This window comes from Diceros bicornis, chromosome 29 (assembly GCF_020826845.1).
Source record: "Diceros bicornis minor isolate mBicDic1 chromosome 29, mDicBic1.mat.cur, whole genome shotgun sequence".
Lineage (NCBI taxonomy): Eukaryota > Metazoa > Chordata > Mammalia > Perissodactyla > Rhinocerotidae > Diceros > Diceros bicornis.
In genome coordinates, this window is record NC_080768.1 from 37913383 (window position 1) to 37933244 (window position 19862).

The 19862-nt window shown below is 37.3% G+C and overlaps 1 protein-coding gene across 3 annotated transcripts in view; it reads right to left on the bottom strand.

The window, feature by feature from the left end:
• Positions 1-19862, bottom strand: part of ZMAT4 (zinc finger matrin-type 4) — a 326969-nt gene that overhangs the window by 97195 nt on the left and 209912 nt on the right. For all 3 annotated transcript variants that reach the window (XM_058525273.1, XM_058525274.1, XM_058525275.1), the window contains one exon: positions 17508-17735. In XM_058525273.1, coding sequence (XP_058381256.1) covers positions 17508-17735 — 228 coding nt within the window. The remainder of the gene's footprint in view (positions 1-17507; positions 17736-19862) is intronic.

Genomic DNA, 19862 nt, shown 5'->3' on the forward strand with positions numbered 1-19862 from the left:
ATGATTTTTATATTTTGTCAGAGTTTATAATTATTATCAGTGGGAGAGTTGATCTGATAGGAGATACTCCACGATTACTACAGTGGATCCTCATGATTGGTTGCAACAACGGTGAATTCCATTCACATAATAACCATACTTGGAGAAAATGAGAAACAACAGAAACAATATATATCATCGATAGTCATGTATGTACGTGTGGGTACGTGTGTGTGTGCATGTGTGCTGCCGATGCCAATGACTACTGACTCCGTTGAAGAACTTTTTTGTCTAAGGGCTGAAAATGGGAAGCTTTTAGATGTGCACTTGAAATTGAGGGAGGGCTATGGAACACAGATGAGATAAGGGGAAGAGTAAAAGGATAAAGTTAGCATTGATCCTTGGGGATTGATAGCAAGTCTCAGCTATGAGGGGAATAAGTTGAGGTGCCTCGAGAGTTCCTCCTGTGTTGGTTTGCTTAGGGCTGAAAGCCGAGATATAGTTTGTCCAGATCCAAGCCCAATAGTCATCAAAAGCTTTTTGCTGTGACCACACACTTGAATCAAGTCCTTATATCGCCCATGGACTGCAGAAGTCCTTGGGTGATCAAAAAGAATAGAGGTGACAAAATAAAACTCTTCCTTATGGGCCCACGGTAGGCCCAGCTCATCATTAAAACCGGGCTTAGACAATCTAATATATCAAATTCTATTCTGGAGCCGAAACTATCCACACCCCAAGCACACAGACTCACCACAAAGTGTTCCTCTGTGGTTCAGACTGATCTAGATGCAAACTAGATGGAAGACAAGGCTACAGAGACACTGTGGATGACCCAGCCCAACACCTTCATTTTGCAGAGAGGAAACCAAGGCCCAAGAGGTGAAGCGACTCATCAAAATCTCCCAGCTACTTAGTAACAGAGACAGGACTCAACTTCAGGGTTTCTGACTCTGAGTTCAGTGAACTGAACCTAAATGATTCACGAGGATTTTGTGAAACTGTAGCTCCCCTAGAAAGGGCTCATACTGAGCAATAGATGCCTCTCTTTCACATGTAACAGCAAAAGAAATCAAGCCTCTTATTTACAAAACAGCAGTGCTTGATAACTCATTTTAAATCATTTAACAGTTTGCCAGCTGGTATCTGTGAAAAGCTATGCTACCACTCTACTGGTCCATTAGCTATTTCAGTAAATGTATCATTATTTGTCATACTTTGTAAAAATACACTCCAAATTCAAGTTATTGCATATTTTTTTTCATTATTCAGGTCTAAGAACCCACTTAGCTAATGTAGGCATCATACACACCTTCCAAATAAAGAATCTGTTTTGGTAAATAACATTTTTATTGGCAGCACATCACCAGCTTCTTTATTTCCAAAGAAATCTTTAGTTTTATTGCCGTGTATTTTTAAGTTAAAGTGATTTTTCCAAGATTTTAGGGGAAATTTTCCCATTTCTTACATTAAAGACACGTCAATCATTTGGGGATTTTAAACACATCCTTTAAATAATGTTAAAATGCTTGTATTTCCTACCATCATAGAAGTTTCCTGAAGGCAAGGACCATGCCTTCTTCATTATTGCATCCCCAGCATCGAGCATGATGTCTATAATATAATAATCACCAATATGTATTTGTTGAATGACTAACGGATGAATAAATGAAGAAATCTTCCTCTCAGGTGACTCCATTATAGAAAGCATTTATAGGATTGAATTTCTCCGTTTTCATCTTGCAGTTTTGGTCCTGGGCATATAGCCATACAAAGATTCCAGACACAATTTATCAGGATGCCTGCTGCTTCATCCCTTACTTCAAGCTCCACTATGAAACCCCCATTTTCTTGGGGAAATATTCAAATGATATGCCACTGGCCAGTAGCAGAAGCTATTTGAAAAATAGATCCAAAGTGTAAAATGGACTATACTTTTATTTGTTTCTTTCTTTCCCATATCACTATGCATTTACATACACAAGACACACCAGAGACCTTCAAGTAAAAAGCTTTCCACAGTATTTCACTTGCCACAGTAACCACAATGCTGTGGACATCTTGAAGGTGGGAGAATGTCTTCTTTTACATTCCAGGACAGTGTCATCTTTACGATCCAGGGTTTACCACAATGCCTATTATATGGCAAGTGCTTGTCAAATATTAGTCAAAATAAGATAGTGAACCAAACAGCAGTAGGTATGCTCTACTTTAAGTCAACCTGACAATTGTTTTGTATACCTTAATCTCAGTTCACAATCAAGTTGATAGAATCCCATCTACTGCAGAAAATTAGGTCTATCTGTAGCAGCTTTAAAATAAAAGACACTTATGACTACTTTTTTGCATGGAGTTAAAGCTATAATTTTAGAGACAAACAAAACTTTCCCATTTGTTAAAGGACAGGTTTCTCTTGATTTTGCAACTTTTTGTGAGCAGCCCTTATTTTGTCAAATGAATGTATGCCACTAACAAAGCCCACAGCGATTTAAGAGCCAGCATAACAGATCCATGTTCCTAGAACCTTAGGAAAACACTGTGCTGAGCTCTTGCAAAATACTATCCTAGTTCTTGAGCTTAAACTAAACAACAGACCTTCAGTCAATACCGATGAAAGGCCTTAGAGCACTGAGGAAGAAAAACGAATTGTTTAGCAGCTTCACGTAATATTGTCAGCTCCCTCGATGTAGCCAAAATTGGCTAAAGGACAGCTAAGTGGCTTGCATTTTGGTGCGTGTGTTTGATGTTGCTTTTGACCTTTTCTTGGCCACATCTCACAACTAAGGATGCTGCTTCTGTGTAGTAAATTTAGAGCTGTTTCCAATGTATTAGCCAACTCTGAAATTAGAAATCCAAATTGGTTTCTAGTTCTCTATGTAATGAATGTGCCCACCATGCATAAATGGAGGCGCAATGATTCCATTTTAAAAGCCAGGCTCATTCATCTTTTTGAGAATCTAGTCAGTGATGATGAAGAGTTAACCAAGCTTCTTTAGACAGTGTTCCACTTATTAGTTTCATTAATAACAATAACAGGTAAAAATCTTGTCTCAGCTGAAGAAAGAATGGCCCTACGGGTTGTAAATAGACTTCTGTGAATGTTCATCAACTACGTTTCTTGTTGGATTTGAGATTGAACAGAAATTTAAGTTATTACTGATTAAAGTTATGTTTTTCCTGTTATGTCCCAAGGCTTTGCCAAGGTGTCTGAGAAGTCTAGAGCTCTGGCTCCTTCCCATCCTGCTGAGGGGAGAGGACGCGAAATAGTGCAGAGAGAAACAGTCCTTTCACTTGTTCCGCTTTTCCCTTCCTCTTGCTTAGCTTGGTCTCCTCCAGGCCCTCACACAGGCCTCTGCATCAGTTCTGTCTGGTTTCCTGGCCTCCTGAATCTCCTCACTCCAATCCATCACACAGTAACCCCCTAAAGCACAGATGAGATGGGTCATCTCCCTACTCAAAAACATGACGGTAGCTACCAGATACACTTCAGCTTTCCCCGACGTGCAAGGCTATTTATAACTTGGTTCTAACCTGTCTTCCCAGCTTTACCTCACTTGCACATCTAACCCCACTGGACTTGATTGCTAATTATGCTCACACTCTTTCCATCTCTCCTTGTCTTTAGTCACTTTATCTCTCTGCTCTAAAGAACTTCGTTGCCAACTTCCACATGTCCTGATGCTAACTCCAATTTGGAAGTAATTTTCTCTCTATTTGCAATTCCGAAAGCACTGTGCTGGGATGGCACCTAAGCTCCTATTTGTTTTAAATATGTTTTGTGTTATTATCTTGCTTTCTTCCCCTTCTCCAGACATTAAACCCTTTGAAATTAGAGGATGGGTCGCAGATATTTCAATATTCTGTATAAGTTCAGGCACAAAGCCTGGCACAAAATAGATACTTAGTAAGTGAGAATGAATGAATGAAGGAAGGAAGGGGGAATGAATGAATGAAAATCATCTCTTATACATCACACTATTTTCCCACTCCAATAATATGACAGGAACATGAGGCATTTAAGCAGTTTAATCATCTAAGCCAAAATGTGGGCTCTGAAGATCAGAGTGAGTCTATATGCAACAGCTGAGGTGTCAAAACACATTAAAAATAATAATGCAAAAATAACCAGGTGTAATCTAAGCTGAGCATTTTCTTCTGGCACCTCTTTCCCTACCATTCAATTTAGAATTGTGTTCTATAATTATCATAACTGCTTAAAGGTCTTATTTTCTGCTGATTCTTAACTAGATAAAATACATACAGCCTTCAGAGATTGAAAATATTAGTATAAGGAATGAACTAATGCTTTTGTTTTAACTTATTAAATGTAATAAAAATACACCTTACTTGACAGTAATTTTTTATCAAGTATTCAGCCCTGGGAAATATTCAGTCATCTATTTGAGAACCATAATTCTGACTGCACCATAGAAATTGGAGAATGTGGTTGGTTAATGGGAGTGAGACCATTCAAATCACTGGGCATTTATTCAGGACCGTCTATCAACAATATACTATTTTGGACAACTTGGGTGATACAAAGAAGACAGGGACCCTGCCTTCAAGAAACTCGGACAAGACCAAGAATGGGTTAAAATTATTGGGACTGATAACACCAAATGCCCAGCACTGGGATTCATGCTTCGGGAGAAGGCTCTGACAGTATCTGGGTACGCAGCCTGGCAAGTGAAGAGTAGATCACGGACAGGCCCTGCCTCTACGTGGAAGGGGCAGCTGCCAAGGGGCTCTGGAGGATCACTGTCCACCAAATTCTGGTGAATTCACATCCAATTATTTTCTCATTTTTTCCCCTTTCCTTATCCCCACTGCTACCACTTTCCTGAGTTCAAGTTGGCATAATTTTTCACTGGATTAAATTAATAGTCTTCCAATATATCTCCCTGCCTCTCATCTAGATCTCTTTGAATCCAGTCTCCACATTGCTGTCTGTAGAGATCTCTTTCAAAAATACAAATATCAACATGTAATTTTCCTGCCAAAAATCTTTAAATCACTCCCCATAGCCTTCAGGGTTAAGTGGAAGTATTCACCTGTCACCATAATCTGACTCTTTATTCCTCCAAATGCTTCTCCAATTATTCCCAAACCTGGCCTTAAGCTTTAGCCAAACCACTAGCTCCTCGAAGGGGCCCTGCTGTCCCGTGCTCCTGTGCCTTTGCATAGGCTCTGTCCTCTACCTGCAGTTTTGTCCCACGCAGCTGCCTGACCTGGATAACTTCTCACTGGCCTTCAAGGCTTGCCTGACTCCTCTGATTCAAGTCTCAGAGTTCCATTTCTCCATTCCCACTGTCACCCTTATGTCTCCATACTTGAGCAGTCGGCTCTTTTACTTGCCCAATTAGAAAAAGCTTAATCAGTAGCCAGAATCCTCTATTCTAAAATGAAGACTTCAACAGATACTTGTTAGATCCATTTGCTCACAAATGAACTGCCTCTAGCACGCCTGAATGAACACGATGCATTCCCTTTTAACATTCCTGCTATTCTGTAGGGGTTAACGTGCTGCTCCTGAGCTTGGCTTCCTCCTCAACTCAAGGACTGTCAAGAAATGTCTGTTCTCCAACCCACTCACCCACTGCCAACACCATTAAAGAGACCTAGGTCAGTTGTTCTTGCCTTTCAATGTTAAAGGAACTCTGGGTGGTTTTTAGCCCTGAAAACCATGAATATATGATGGACCTCTTACCAGAAAATTTTGCTACTCTAAAAATCTGCTATGGTTTGAGAAATGTGGCCTTGAACAAAGGAATAGGTACAGGGTGCATTCATAGGAACGACAGGAGTGGGACATAGGATGGACATGAACCAAGCCCTTAAGTAGAGAAAATGGGAAGCATTTGGATTCACAACTAAGATGAGATGCAAACACCTAAGTGCACTTAGAATGAATCAAAACTTCTTATAATGACCTATTCAGGATCTACACAGCATGACCCTATCTAACCCCAGTCTAACTTTTTACCCCTCTCATTAGCTTCAGGCACTCTTCCTGCCATTAGCCTTCAAATGTGCCAAGTTCCTTCCCTACACAGGGCCCCTTGCACTTGCTAGTACCTCTGCTCGGAATGAACAGGTGCTTCATGTCTGAATCCCTCCCCTCCTTCAAGTCACAGTTCAAAATGTCAGCTTCTCCGAAAGGCTGTCACTAACCACCTCATTTAAAGGAACTAACCTCCCATCTCATTATTTATCATATCACTCCACTTCTTTCCCCTTAGCACTTGCCACAGGCTGAAAATATTTGGTTTGTTTATGTCCTGTCTTCTTCTCAAAACAGGAACCTTCTCCTCTCATTCACTGTAGTACCTCCAATACTTTGTGCCTGGTACACGGTAGAACTTCAATATTAGTGGAATGAATGGAAAAATGAATGAAGAGTCAGAGAGGAAACAAAGAAGTGACATATAACAAGCTTTCCGTTTCTAAAAACTTCACCTCATGTCACCTGATCAGAACATCTGCTTCTGTCACCTCACATGGAGATTGGGAGCCCACAGTGAAGCTGTTAACTCCAATTAATTTGGTCCCCAAATCTTTGGACTCCTTCAAGCATATTGGGGTGGCCAAATACAAATGGAGTAGGTTGTCAGATGAAGAAAGGATTGGTGAAAACTCATACGGAAATGCTGAAGCAACTTTCAGATGAGAAAGTATACCCTATCTCTGCTGACCCCGGCCATGACATCCACCAGGCCAGGACCAGGTCTTGGGCAGAGGACCTCAGAGAAACTATTTTCTGTCGGCTTGGTTCTTGTGAGAATAGGTAGAAATCTGTTAGATTTTAGTTTTAAAATTTAAATCCTTGACTTGTATTTATTGCATATATTAATTCCACCTGTGGATGAGATGCTTTTCACTCCAAAGTCTACAAGGCTGCGACAGCATAGTGTTTGTCACATAGGCCAGTTGTCCACCTGCATTCTGACTGGCTGCAGTGGTTTTAAAATGTCCCCATACTCTCTGATAAGCCTCTCTTCAGAGGTGGAGTTTGATTCTTTACCACCTCTTGAATATAGACTGGTATTGACTTCAAACTAATAGAATGTGCTGGAAGAGACGCTATGTGACCTTCAAGCATCATAAAAAGGATAGCTTCCACCTGATGCTCTCTTGGATGCTCACTGTGTGGGAAGCCAGCCACCATAGCACGAGTACATTAAAAATCCCTGGGAGAAGCCCATGAGGAGAAAATCTGAGGCCTCCTGCCAACATATGAGTGAGCCGCCTTTTCTTTCTTCCTTGACTCGGCTTTTTAAATTTAAATGTCACTCTCTTTTTGGTTTACAGTTATACAAGTTTTGACAAACAAACACATACAGCCACATAGCCACCGCCATATCAAGGTACAGACAAGTCCCATGAGCCCCCATATTCCCTCTTACTGCCCCATTGTACTTAAACCCCTCCTCCACCCCCAATCTGTTAGCCAGAATGAAATAAGCCACCTTTAAAAGCAGAACTGCAGCCCAGGCTGATATCTGGGCTGCAGTGTTATGAGAAACCCCAAACCAGAATCACCCAGCTAAGCCACTCCCAAATTCCCCCAGGAAACTGGGAGACAAATAAATATCTATTGTTTTCAGCCACTAAGTCTTGAGGTAATTGTTATCCAGCAATAGTTGCACCGGTTGCCTTTGAAAATTGCTCATTTTTACCTAGAGAGCCTTCCCTTCCACTGGCCTTGGAGCAGATCCAGCACCCAAGTCCCCTGCACAGGCACTTTAGGGAACTGAAGGGAGAGGAGTGTCCCTGAATGGTACAACTAAGCTATCTCCTGCCTGAGATGTGGGCAGAGACCAAACAAAGACTAAGTGGAACAAAGTACGAGGAAGCCAACCCACTACCACCTGAAAGTCCACAGCAGAAATCATTCAGAAAGTAAAAATCTCTCACTCCACTGTTCTGCTTACTTTGAGGGAAGTCTGCTCATTCTGACTCACATATTATATTTATGACTTGAAGTCCTAGATAAGCTTCTTGATCCCCTGGAAATTAATCCCCATTTCCTCTAATAAAGGCAGAAGCTGCATTACAGAGGGAGTTATATATTCTAGTGGTCTCTAGGAGTATGTTTTCTCTTCATAGAACTTTGCTTCTCAACCCAGGCCCCTGGGAATAGTGAATATGATTTCTTTGCATTTCTATATTCACTGCAACTGAGAAGGAGTCATGAATGCAGGAAAAACTCCTTTATTAAAGGTGTATAATGCACTTTACAAATAATGCATTTCTAGAAAACTGAGAGTTGACTATGTCCATTCTACATCTGAGTTCAAACCAAGTTTTATACTAAAATATACGTTACCAAACTCAACTGTTTTAAAACAAAAGAGTTAACTAAATTATCAGAATTCTAGTTAATCAATGTTGAGTCCTTGGAAATTGGTGCACCTGCAATCAAGTGTTGTGGATCTAGCCATAACATTGAAGGACACAGTCACTTCACTTCTCTGGGCTTCAGAATCTTCTCTGTAAAAAGAAGGGGTATAATTCAATGTTGTTTGACATCCTTTCTAGCACCATCAGCTTATGATGCTCAGAAACATTATTACATTTTCAAATGAGTTACTTTGCTCTGTGTCTTCAGACAAGAATTATAGCAGAATAGTCTAGGTTCCTCTGAAAGAAAGAAATAACTATGCTTTTTTCTCTTCTATAACTTTTGAAAGAATAAATGATAAAGGTCTGCAAAATGAATATTCTATTTCCACCTAGCTATAATGTCATAATTTACACTGTCACTGTTTCTAAATAAGAAACTGCCTTAGATCTGTGCTTTATGATGGCAAGAAGAATTTAAACTATAAAGAAAACCTCTAAAGCACTTTCTGACCATGGAATTTTATAATTCCATATTTCAAGAACTTCCTTTGTTTTCTACATTGGATTCCATATTCATAAAGAGGTAACTATTTTTCATATTAAATTAAAACTTGGAAGTAGAGGCAGATATCACTTGTTTTCTGGAATGAATAACACTAACGTTGAGTCAGTAACCAGGTTATACATATTAATAACTATTTAGGCCTATCCCATTTAAAATTCTTCATTAATCTATAGGAATCATTTCCTTTATAAAAATTTGATCTGCCACTTGAAGCAAAGGAAGGAAAGAATGCTAATGCAGTTCTATAGTTCCCAATGACCAAATAGCGTGACTATTAAAGAAAAATACAAAAGATGCAATTTTTTTATGATATTAAACTATATGCAAACAATAGGTAGAAAGATATGTGTAGGTTACAGGAACAAAAATCAATGTACAGAAATCAACCGCATTGTCTATATGTCAGTAACAAACATATAAAAATAAAATTAAAAAAATATAATTTATACTAGTGTCTAAGAACAGAAAATACTTATATATTTAGGTATACCAAACATAGGAACATGTAAATATATAAAGCAAATATTAACAGAGCTAAAGGGAGAAATAGACAACATTATAATAATAGTAGGGGACTTTAATACCCCACTTACATTGATGGATAGATCATTCAGACAAAAAATCAATAAGGGAACATTGGCCTTCAATGACACATTAGAACAGAATGACTTAATAGATATATACAGAACATTCCATCCAAAAACAGCAAGATACATATTCTTCTCAAGTGCACATGGAACACTCTCCAGGATAGATTATATGTTAGGCCACAAAACAAGTCTCAATATATTTAAGGAGACTGAAATGTCAAGCATTTTTTCTGACCACAATGCCATGGAACTAGAAATCAATTACAAAAAGAAAACTGGAAAAATCACAAATATTTGGAGATTAAACAAATGTTAGTGAACAACCAATGAGTCTACAAAGAAATTAAAGGAGAAATCAAAATATATCTTAAGACAAAGGAAAATGGAACTACAACATACCAAAATCTATGGGATGCAACAAAAGCAGTTCTAAGAGGGACGTTCATAGCAATTCAGGCCTACCTCAAGGAACAAGAAAAATCACAAATAAATGATCTAACTTTACACCTAAAGGAACTAGAAAAAGAAGAAAAAACAAAGCCCAAAGCTGGTAGAAGGAAGGAAATAATAAAGATCAGAGCAGAAATAAATGAAACAGAGACTGAAAAAACAATAGAAAAGATCCATAAAACTAAGAGCTGGTTCTTTGAAAAGATAAGCAAAATTGACAAAACTTTAGCTAGACTCACTAAGAAAAAAAGAAAGTTCAAATAAATAAAATCAGAAATGCAAGAGAAGTTACAACTGATACCACAGAAATACAAATGATCACCAGAGACTGCTATGAACAATTATAAGCCAACAAATTGGACAACCTAGAAGAAATGAATAAATTCCTGGAGAAATAAATCTTCCAAGACTGAATCATGAAGAAATAGAAAATCCAACTAGACCAATTACTACTAAGGAGATTGAATCAGTAATCAAAAACCTCCCAGAAAACAGAGTCCAGGATCAGATGGCTTCACTGGTGAATTCTATCAAGCAAGCAGTCATAGAAGATTTAATACCTACCCTTCCCAAACTCTTCCAAAAAATTGAAGACGAGGGAATGCTTCCAAACTCATTTTACGAGGCCAGCATTACCCTGACACCAAAACCAGATGAGGACCTCAAAAAAAAAAAAAAAAAGAAAATTACAGGCCAATAGTCCTGATAAATATAGATGCAAAAATCCTCAACAAACTATTAGCAAACATAATTCAATACTACTAAAGGATCATACACCACGATCAAGTGGGGTTTATTCCAGGGATGCAAGGATGGTTCAACATCTGCAAATTAATCAATGTGATACACCACATTAACAAAATAAAGGATAAAAATCATATGATCATCTCAACAGATGCAGAAAAAGCATTTGACAAAATTCATCATCCATTTATGATAAAAATCTCAACAAAGTAGGTACAGAGGGAATGTACCTCAACATAAGAAAGGCCATATATGACAAGCCCACAGCTCACATCATACTCATAGTGAAAAGCTGACAGCTTCTCCTCTAAGATCAGGAACAAGACAAGCATGCTCACTCTTGCCATTTTTATTCAAAATAGTATTGAAGTCCTAGCCAAAGCAATTAGGCAAGGCAAAGAAATAAAAGACATCCAAATTGGAAAGGAAGAAGTAAAACTGTCACCATTTGCAAATGACATGATTTCATACATAAAAGACCCTAAATACTCCACCAAAAATCTGTTAGAACTAACAAACAAATTCAGTAAAGTTGCAGGGTATGAAATCAATATACAAAAATTGGTTGCATTTCTATATGCTAAAAATGAAATATCAGGAAGAGAAATTAAGAAAACAATCCCATTTTCAATTGCATCAAAAGGAATAAAACACCTAGGAATAAATTTAATCAAGGAGGTAAAAGACCTATACACTGAAAAGTATAAGACATTGATGAAAGAAATTGAAGAAGACACAAATAAATGGAAAGATATTTTATGTTCATGAATTGGAAGAATTAACATTGTTAAAATGTCCATATTACCAAAAGCAATCTACAGATTCAATGCAATCCCTATCAAAATTCCAATGGCATTTTTCACAGAAACAGAACAAACAATCCTAAAATTTGTAAGGAACCACAAAAGACCTCAAATAGCCAAAGCAATCTTGAGACAGAAGAACGAAGTCAGAGGTACTATACTCCCTGATTTCAAACTATATTACAAAGCTGTGGTAATCAGATCACTATGGTATCGGCATAAAAACAGACACATAGATTGATGGAATAGAATACAGAAGTCAGAAATAAACGCATGCATATATGGTCAATTAATTTATGGTAAAGGAGGCAAGAACATACAATGGGGAAAGGACAGTTTCTTCAATAAACGGTGTTGGGAAACCACAATGTGATATCACCTCACACCTGTTAGAATGGTTATTATCAAAAAGACAAGAAATAACAAGTGTCGGCAAAGATGTGGAGAAAAGGGAACACTCGTGCACTGTTGGTAGGAATGTAAATTGCTGAAGTCACTATGGAAAACATTATGGAGGTTTCTCAGAAAATTAAAAATAGAACTACCATATGATCCAGCAATTCCACTTCTGGGTATTTATCCAAAAAAAAAAAAAATGAAAGCACTAATTCAAAAATATATATGCACCCTTATGTTCATTGCAGCATTATTCACAACAGCCAAGATATGGAAACAACCTAAGTGTCCATTGATGGATGAATGGATAAAGAAGATGTGGTATATATACACAATGGAATATTATTCAGCCATAAGAAAAAATTAAATCTTACCATTTGCAAAACATGGATGGACTACAGGGTATTATGCTAAGTGAAATAAGTCAGACAGAGCAAGTCAAATACAGTATGATTTCATTTATATGTGGAATCTAAAAAAACAAAACAAATGAACAAACAAAACAAAACATATGGATACAGAGAACAGATTGGTGTTTGCCAGAGGCGAGGGAGGTTGGGAGACAGGCAAAATCAGTAAAGGGGGTAAAGAGGTACAAACCTCTAGTTATAAAATAAATAAGTCATGAGGATGTGATGTACAGCATGGTGACTATAGTTCAATAATACTTATTGCATATTTGAAAGTTGCTAAGTGTAAATCTTATAAGTTCTCATCACAAGAAAAAATTTTGTAACTTTGCATGGTGATGAATGGTAACTAGACTTATATGATGATCATTTCACTGTATACAAATATTGAATCATTATGTTGTACACCTGAAACTAATATAATGTTATATATTAATTATACTTCAATTAAAAAATAACAAATAGGGGCCGGCCCGGTGGCGCAAGCGGTTAAGTGCGCGCGCTCCGCTGCGGCGGCCTGGGGTTCGCTGGTTCGGATCCCGGGCGCGCACCGACGCACTGCTTGGCAAGCCATGCTGTGGCGGCGTCCCATATAAAGTGGAGGAAGATGGGCACAGATGTTAGCCCAGGGCCGTCTTCCTCAGCAAAAAAAAAAGAGGAGGATTGGCGGATGTTAGCACAGGGCTGATCTCCTCACAAAAAAAAAAAAAAATAACAAATAATACTTGAGAATAAATTTAACAAATAATGGGCAAAACCTTTATACTGAAAACTACAGAAGGTTGCTGAAAGAAGTTAAAGAAACATAAATAAATAGAGAGAGATAAGATGTTCATGGATTGGAAGACTCAATATTGTGAAGAACTTAAATAAATTCCCCCTAAATTGACCTATAGAGTGAACTCAATCCCATTCAATATTCCAACAAGTTTTCTATGTAGAGACTGACAAGCTGATTATAAAATTTATATAGAAATGCAAAAGATTTAGCCAAACAATCTTGAGAAAGAAGAACAAATCTGGAGAATTTGCACTACCTGATTTCAAGACTTCTGTAATGCTAAAAAAATCAATACAATGTATTACAGCATAAAGATAGACAAAGAAATCAACAGAACACAATAGATTGTATAGAAATAGACTCACACATGATCAATAGATTTTCAGTAAAGGTGCCAAGAAAATTCAATGAGAAAAAAAATATTTTCAACAAATTTTCTGTAATAACCAGGTAAACGTATGAAAAAAAATAAATTTTAACCCCTACCTCACACTATACACAAAAATTAATTTGAGATATGTGATAATCCTAGATGTAAAAGCTAAAATGATGAAACTTATAGAAGAAAACATACAGGAATGTCTTTGAACGTGGGTGTTGACAAAGATTTTTTAGATGACACACAAAAAACAATGATCATAAAAGAAAAAAGAGATAAATTATACTTCCATAATTTAATATTATGGACAGGAGACTAGGAGAAAAATATTCACAATGCACATGCTTGACAAAGGATTTGTGCCAATAATATATGAAAACCTCCTACCTACTACTCAATAAAAAATGGCAAATAACGAAATTTTGAAAAAATATAGACAAAGAAATGAACAGATACTTCACAAAGGAAGATACACAAGTGACCAATAAGCACATTACAAAAGCACTTGACATGTTAGATCACATGGAAAAGCAAATTAAAGCCATAATGAAATACTCTCCTACACTCACTATAATGGTTCAAATTTAAAGACTAACAAAAACAAATGTTGGTGAGGATATATAACTAATATATATTGCTTTTGGGAATGCAAAATAATCCAGCTACTTTGGAAAAAATGTTGGCAGTTTCTTATATAGTTGAAAATACACCCAACTTATGACCCAGCAATTCTACTCCTAGATATTTACCAAGAGAAGTAAAACATACGTCGACAAAAAAAAAAGATTGTTCATGAAATCTTTATTCAAAATAGAACCTTGAAACTCAAGAGGCCAATGAACAGACAAATTGTAGAAGTTTTATACAGTAGAATACTACTCAGTAATAAAGAGCAAGCAGCTACCCTACTTTATGTGCAATAAATGGAGACATTTCTAAAACAATATGCTACGCAAGAGAAGCTAGACACACACAAAAATATTTTCTGCTTCCATTTATAGGAAGTTTTAGAACACGCAAAATTAATCTATGACGAATAAATAAGAAAAGAGGTTCCCTGGAATGACAGATTAGGATTGAGTGGGAAGGGGCACATGGGAATTACGTCATGATGGAAAAGTTACGTACCTTGATAGGAGTGTGGGTTACACAGGTGTGTGCATTGTCAAAACTCATGGAACTATAACGCTTAATATCTCTTCATTTCACAATATGTAAAATATACATCATTTTTAAAAGTTAGAGGAAAAAATCATAATTTCTTGTAAAAATTATGCAATCAGGATCCTTTTAGAAATGAAAATGATTGCCATGTTAAGAATGTAGGATTTTAGGTGGTTTTTTAAATTTTTGCTTTCTCTGTTTATTCATCCATTTGGCAATTATTGTGTGCTTACTACATGTCTGTCACTATTCTAGGTGTTTCGAACAGATCAGTGAATAAAACAGACATAGATGCCTGCTTTCAAGTTGCTAAAAACCTTTAGCGGACATAGGGAGAAAAGACAGGAAAATCATAATAAATAAGTAAATGATGTGGTGTTCAAAAAAACTGAGAATGCAATGAAAGAGAGAAAGCCTGTGACACTGGCCTAGCTGATGTCATGTTTTAAAAAGTTATGCATATGCCAGTATTTACCAATGAGCATTTTTGCCTTGATTAATTCATTGATAATGCATTAGAAGCATTCCAGAAATAGGTGTGTGTGTGTGTGTTTCAAAAAGTGCTAGATTATCATCATTGCTTTATTCCTCCAGCTTTTGCAATATTTAATGCATGAATAAATATATATCAAGATGTCACCTGGGTGGGTGAAAAGGTTGGTTTCAAGAACATTGTGTTCAATGCTAATTGCATTTCTTGTGCTACTGAGTCATAGTCACATTGAGTTATCAAGTCAAAAGAGCAGCCCTCTTTGTCTTCTGTATAAAAGACAAGCTGCTCAAATGTTACAGAATTCAGATGCCTAAGTCATTAAGATGCGGTTGTACATAAAAGATGCAGCACTGATAATTCAAAACAGACAAGAAGAATGTGCTCTAGGAATAATTCTTCTACAAGTCTTCTAATATCTGGCACAAAACATAAATAAAACCCTGTTTTTCTCCTTCAGTGCCCTGCTGTGAAGGAGTCACTGAGCCAACTTGTTATCTGCCAGTAACAGGGAGTTGGGGGTAAGCCTTCAGCTATAGAGAGACTCTTCCTGCATTTTTTAACAAGACATAGACTGAGAACTCAAGAAAGCCCCTAACAAAAAGCAATAGTACCAGCAATTCAAAAGCCTCTGCAATGAGATTATTCAACATATGGAAATAGTAAGTCCAATGTTGTTTTTCTATAGGTAGAAATCATACACAAAAATAGTGTTTTTAATGTTTGCTCTTATTTGTTGTTTTTAGTTACTTACCTTGGAAAAAACAGCCTCGAATCAAGTTCTATAGACATACTAACGGACCTCCAACCTTAAATCTCTATTGTAGGATAGGATTCTTGCATACTGTGTTCATTTGCCAGCTATAGCTGCCTACCTCTTTTCTTGAACAGGCAGTCGGCCCTCCTTATCTGCAGATTCAACCAACCGCAGACTGAATGGCCTATGATGGCTGCATCTGTACTAAACATGTGCAAACATTTTTTTGGTCATTATTCCCTAAACAATACAGTATAAGAACTATTTGCACAGCATTTACATCGAATTAGGTATTATAAGTAATCTAGAGATGATTTAAAGTATACAGGAGGTTGTGCGTTGGTTATATGCAAACACTACATCATTTTATATAAGGGACTTGAGCATCCCTGCATTTGGTATCTGAAGGGTCCTGGAACCAATCCCTCATGGACACCGAGGGAGGACCATATATAATTCTGCTCACATGGAATGCCTTTTCACCTGCTAAAATCCTACCCACATTTCTAGTTCCAACTCAAGTCTCTTTCCTTGATAAAGTCTCCCCCAACCAACATAATCAGTAATGACCTGTCCCTCCCCTCGGCTCACACAGCATGATCTTCTGTCCCACTTCTCTGGTCTAGAATTGTACTAGGTCATTTCCTGACTATAATCATCCCTCTTGGAGGCTCATAGCCTGGTTAGGATTAACAAAAATTATAGGCTCCACATGCAGAGCCAGTTTAAACCCAGGTTGAAATCTCAAGATTGATTAGTAGATTTTGTTATTACAGCTATTATGAACGATGATTCCTGGCCAGCCCATAAAAGCTTGTCACACCCATACAACATCTTAAGTATAATATCCACAGCACTCTTTGCAGAAATACTTTTCCGAGAAAATGAATTTTCTCAGGAAAACATAGTATGCAATTTTGTTCTACTTCTACATTGCCAACATCAGTTGATCAAAAATGTTTAGGTGATCAAAAAATGCTTCAATGGTTGTTGATGATGAAACATTCTATTAGCCCTACAAATTAGTGTGTGTCTTCCTAAGAAATCCATGGGACTGATCCTCACCCTATGGTTTCCAAGTCGCTTCCTCAGCAGCTTCTGTAAAATCTCACATGAAATTCAAATGCTGCATGGTTTCCAACAGTCGAGAAAATAGCCGTCAGAGTTGCGGGGGAGCCAGGAGTTGACCATATAGTGGCACACAGAACCGTCTTACCTCAGTTTCCTAGATATTTCTATTAAAGGGACTGGGGCTTGCTTTAATTAAATAGAGTTAGTGTGTTGCTTTGTTTCGGCTAAATTTATAAAAACACAAAAGTTTAAAACAAGATAATACTATTTGGCCTTTTTAGCATCTTCTCTCATACTGCTTATCTACAAAAGCACTCATTAGAGCTGTTTAAAGATAAAGCAGAAGGAAAAAATATGGTTCATGGATGGGTGGCTTTGATCTGAAAAACAGTCAATAAAAATATGAAAATAAATACTTTGAAACAAACGAGATTACAATTAAGCTAGTTTTCTGCTCATTTCCTTTTTCTTCTATTCCTTTTGGATGAGCGTAGATGATTAAGAAGAATCACCCCAGTTTGTAAAAGCACAAGGCTTTCTCTGAAAGCCCAGTTTCATGGCAGAAATTAGAAGAGTTTCTCTCACCTCTTAGCTCCCCCATGTCCAGAGTCGTCCCAAGTTGTTCTAATAAAGCAACTCGCGCCGCATTCTTTTTGTGTTTCTTGCCATCGTAATGTTGCTGGGCCATCAGAGGATTATTAAACCAGGCTGCACAGAGCCCACAGTATCTGTCTGAATCTCTTCTTTGATAGGGAGACGCGACCACTGGAGCAGTGTCCACCCTCGGCGGCGTGAGTGAACTCAGGGGTGTTGCTGTAAAGAAAACAACCAGAGAGAACCACAGCCAGGTTAGTCCACGACTGCGTACAACTGCCCTCTGTATCAGAAGATGGATGAGTCTCACATTCATTCTACAGCTCGAAAAGCCATGAGTTTGAGAGCAGGAAAATGACCTTCGCCAGCCTTCATCTTTGAAGTTGGATACAACTGAAAATTCTTAATTTACTGAGATGAGAGTTTGCACATTGTTATGCTTAAATCTGCCAGTTCAGGAGACCATCCCTTATGAGAAAAGAAAGATTTTAAAAAACAAACTCTTGGAGGAGGGAGTGATCTAGTAATCAAATTAAAGCCAAACCTTGACGTAAACACTGAACAATCATGACTTGAAAGACTCTGAATGAACAAATTAGACATTTGGGTGCTATAAATGGAAATAACCAATAAATAAAGGATTTGCTCAAGTGATAGAAGCAGATTTTTCAGCTACATGGATTTGTACCAATTACAAAATCCTGCTAATTTTAGTCAGTTACTTATATTTATTGTGATAGGTTATTTTCAACCTATACCTGCTAAAACTGGTGTTGAAAGTACAATATTTTTAAAAAAGACCAAAAGACAAACATTATAGAGCAGGTGTTGCTGATCTAAACTGAGAAAGCATCATGTCACTATTTTGAGATTGTACACCCCCACCTCTTAATTTAACACATTCCATTGTGAGCTTACAGTTATTTTTGGTCCAGAAAAAAAAAACCTAACTTGAAGAAGCCTACTAACAGAAAGTAAAAATAACTTTTTAATGCATTGCAACATACAAGTTGTTTCATCCTTACAATAAGTATGACTCAGATTACTGTCCCATTTCTTAGATAATGGCCTTCAGATACACCAAATGATTTACAGAAGGTGAAGTATCTAGTTATGGTAAGGCAGGACTCCAAACCAAATCCTTAATTTCTAAGGCCATTGTCCCTTTCAATATCCCTAAGGACTATTCATACTTCTTAACAAGCAAAGGAATTTTTTACTCTGGATCTCAGTCCTCTTTGTATTTTATACAGGATTTAATTTAATTAAAAAAAAATTCTGCTCCAAATATTTTGGAGAAGAAAAAGAAATCTGAATTCTCACATTGCCCTTTAGTCATAATGCAACATAGCAGGGCCTTCTATTTAGTCTTTGCTTCTGTGATGTGGAGGGCAGATGGCAAAACCACAAAGAGGAGAGTCATTCCAGGGAGAAGCTGAGATCTGGAGCCTCAACAACAAGTTAAGGAACCACTTAACTCCCCAAGCTTTCAAATAACTTTTATGTGGGCTTTTATGTTTTATATTAAATAACTGATATAGAAGTAAATACTTGCTAAATGTCATTTTAATTCAAAAAGTTCTGCATTGTGACAATAGCTTGAGAAAGCTTTTCCTCTCTACCCCGAGATTTCATCAGACTGGAAAGTTTTAGCTAGCTTGGATGAAACCTAATGGTATACTTCTATAGGGACTTAGAAAAATATTACATCTCTTAAAAGCCTTATTGCCAGATTCAGTCACAAATCACCACGTGGAAATAAAGCTCAAATGTGGGCCATACCATCCTAGCAGCCACCCAGTGTCATTCTGCTGTGACTTACATATGCTAATAAAAGCTAAAAATATGCAGTAGACCTGTATGTGAAAAGACTTCTATCTACTTTTCTGAAGGAAATTGGATCTTGCTTCCAAAGTTTCCTGCATCCTTATTAATTTCTGAGGATTTATAGCTGCCTATTGTTTTCGGTGGCAATGGAAAATATATCAAATGTTTGCAACCTGAATGAATGTTGACTCTTGAAGCATAATTTACTTTTCTCTAAACTAGGCACTAAAAAAACATTTCACAATCGATTTTATCAATTGATACTTTATACACCACATTCTGGCAGGAGTGATGCACAGTAGAATATGCATCAAATAAGATAATCTTATCTCACACATAAGAAAGTAGTTAGATGCTGCGTCTGTATTGTAACTTCTCCTCTTGAATAATTCTACTATCCTGGTTACTGTCTGGAAGTTTAATTTATCTTATGCTTCTGTTTCCAACTGTCTTCACCAATCTCAACCCAGTTTATATTCTGTATAAAGGCAAACAAAGGAAGTAGCATGAGGCGAGTGG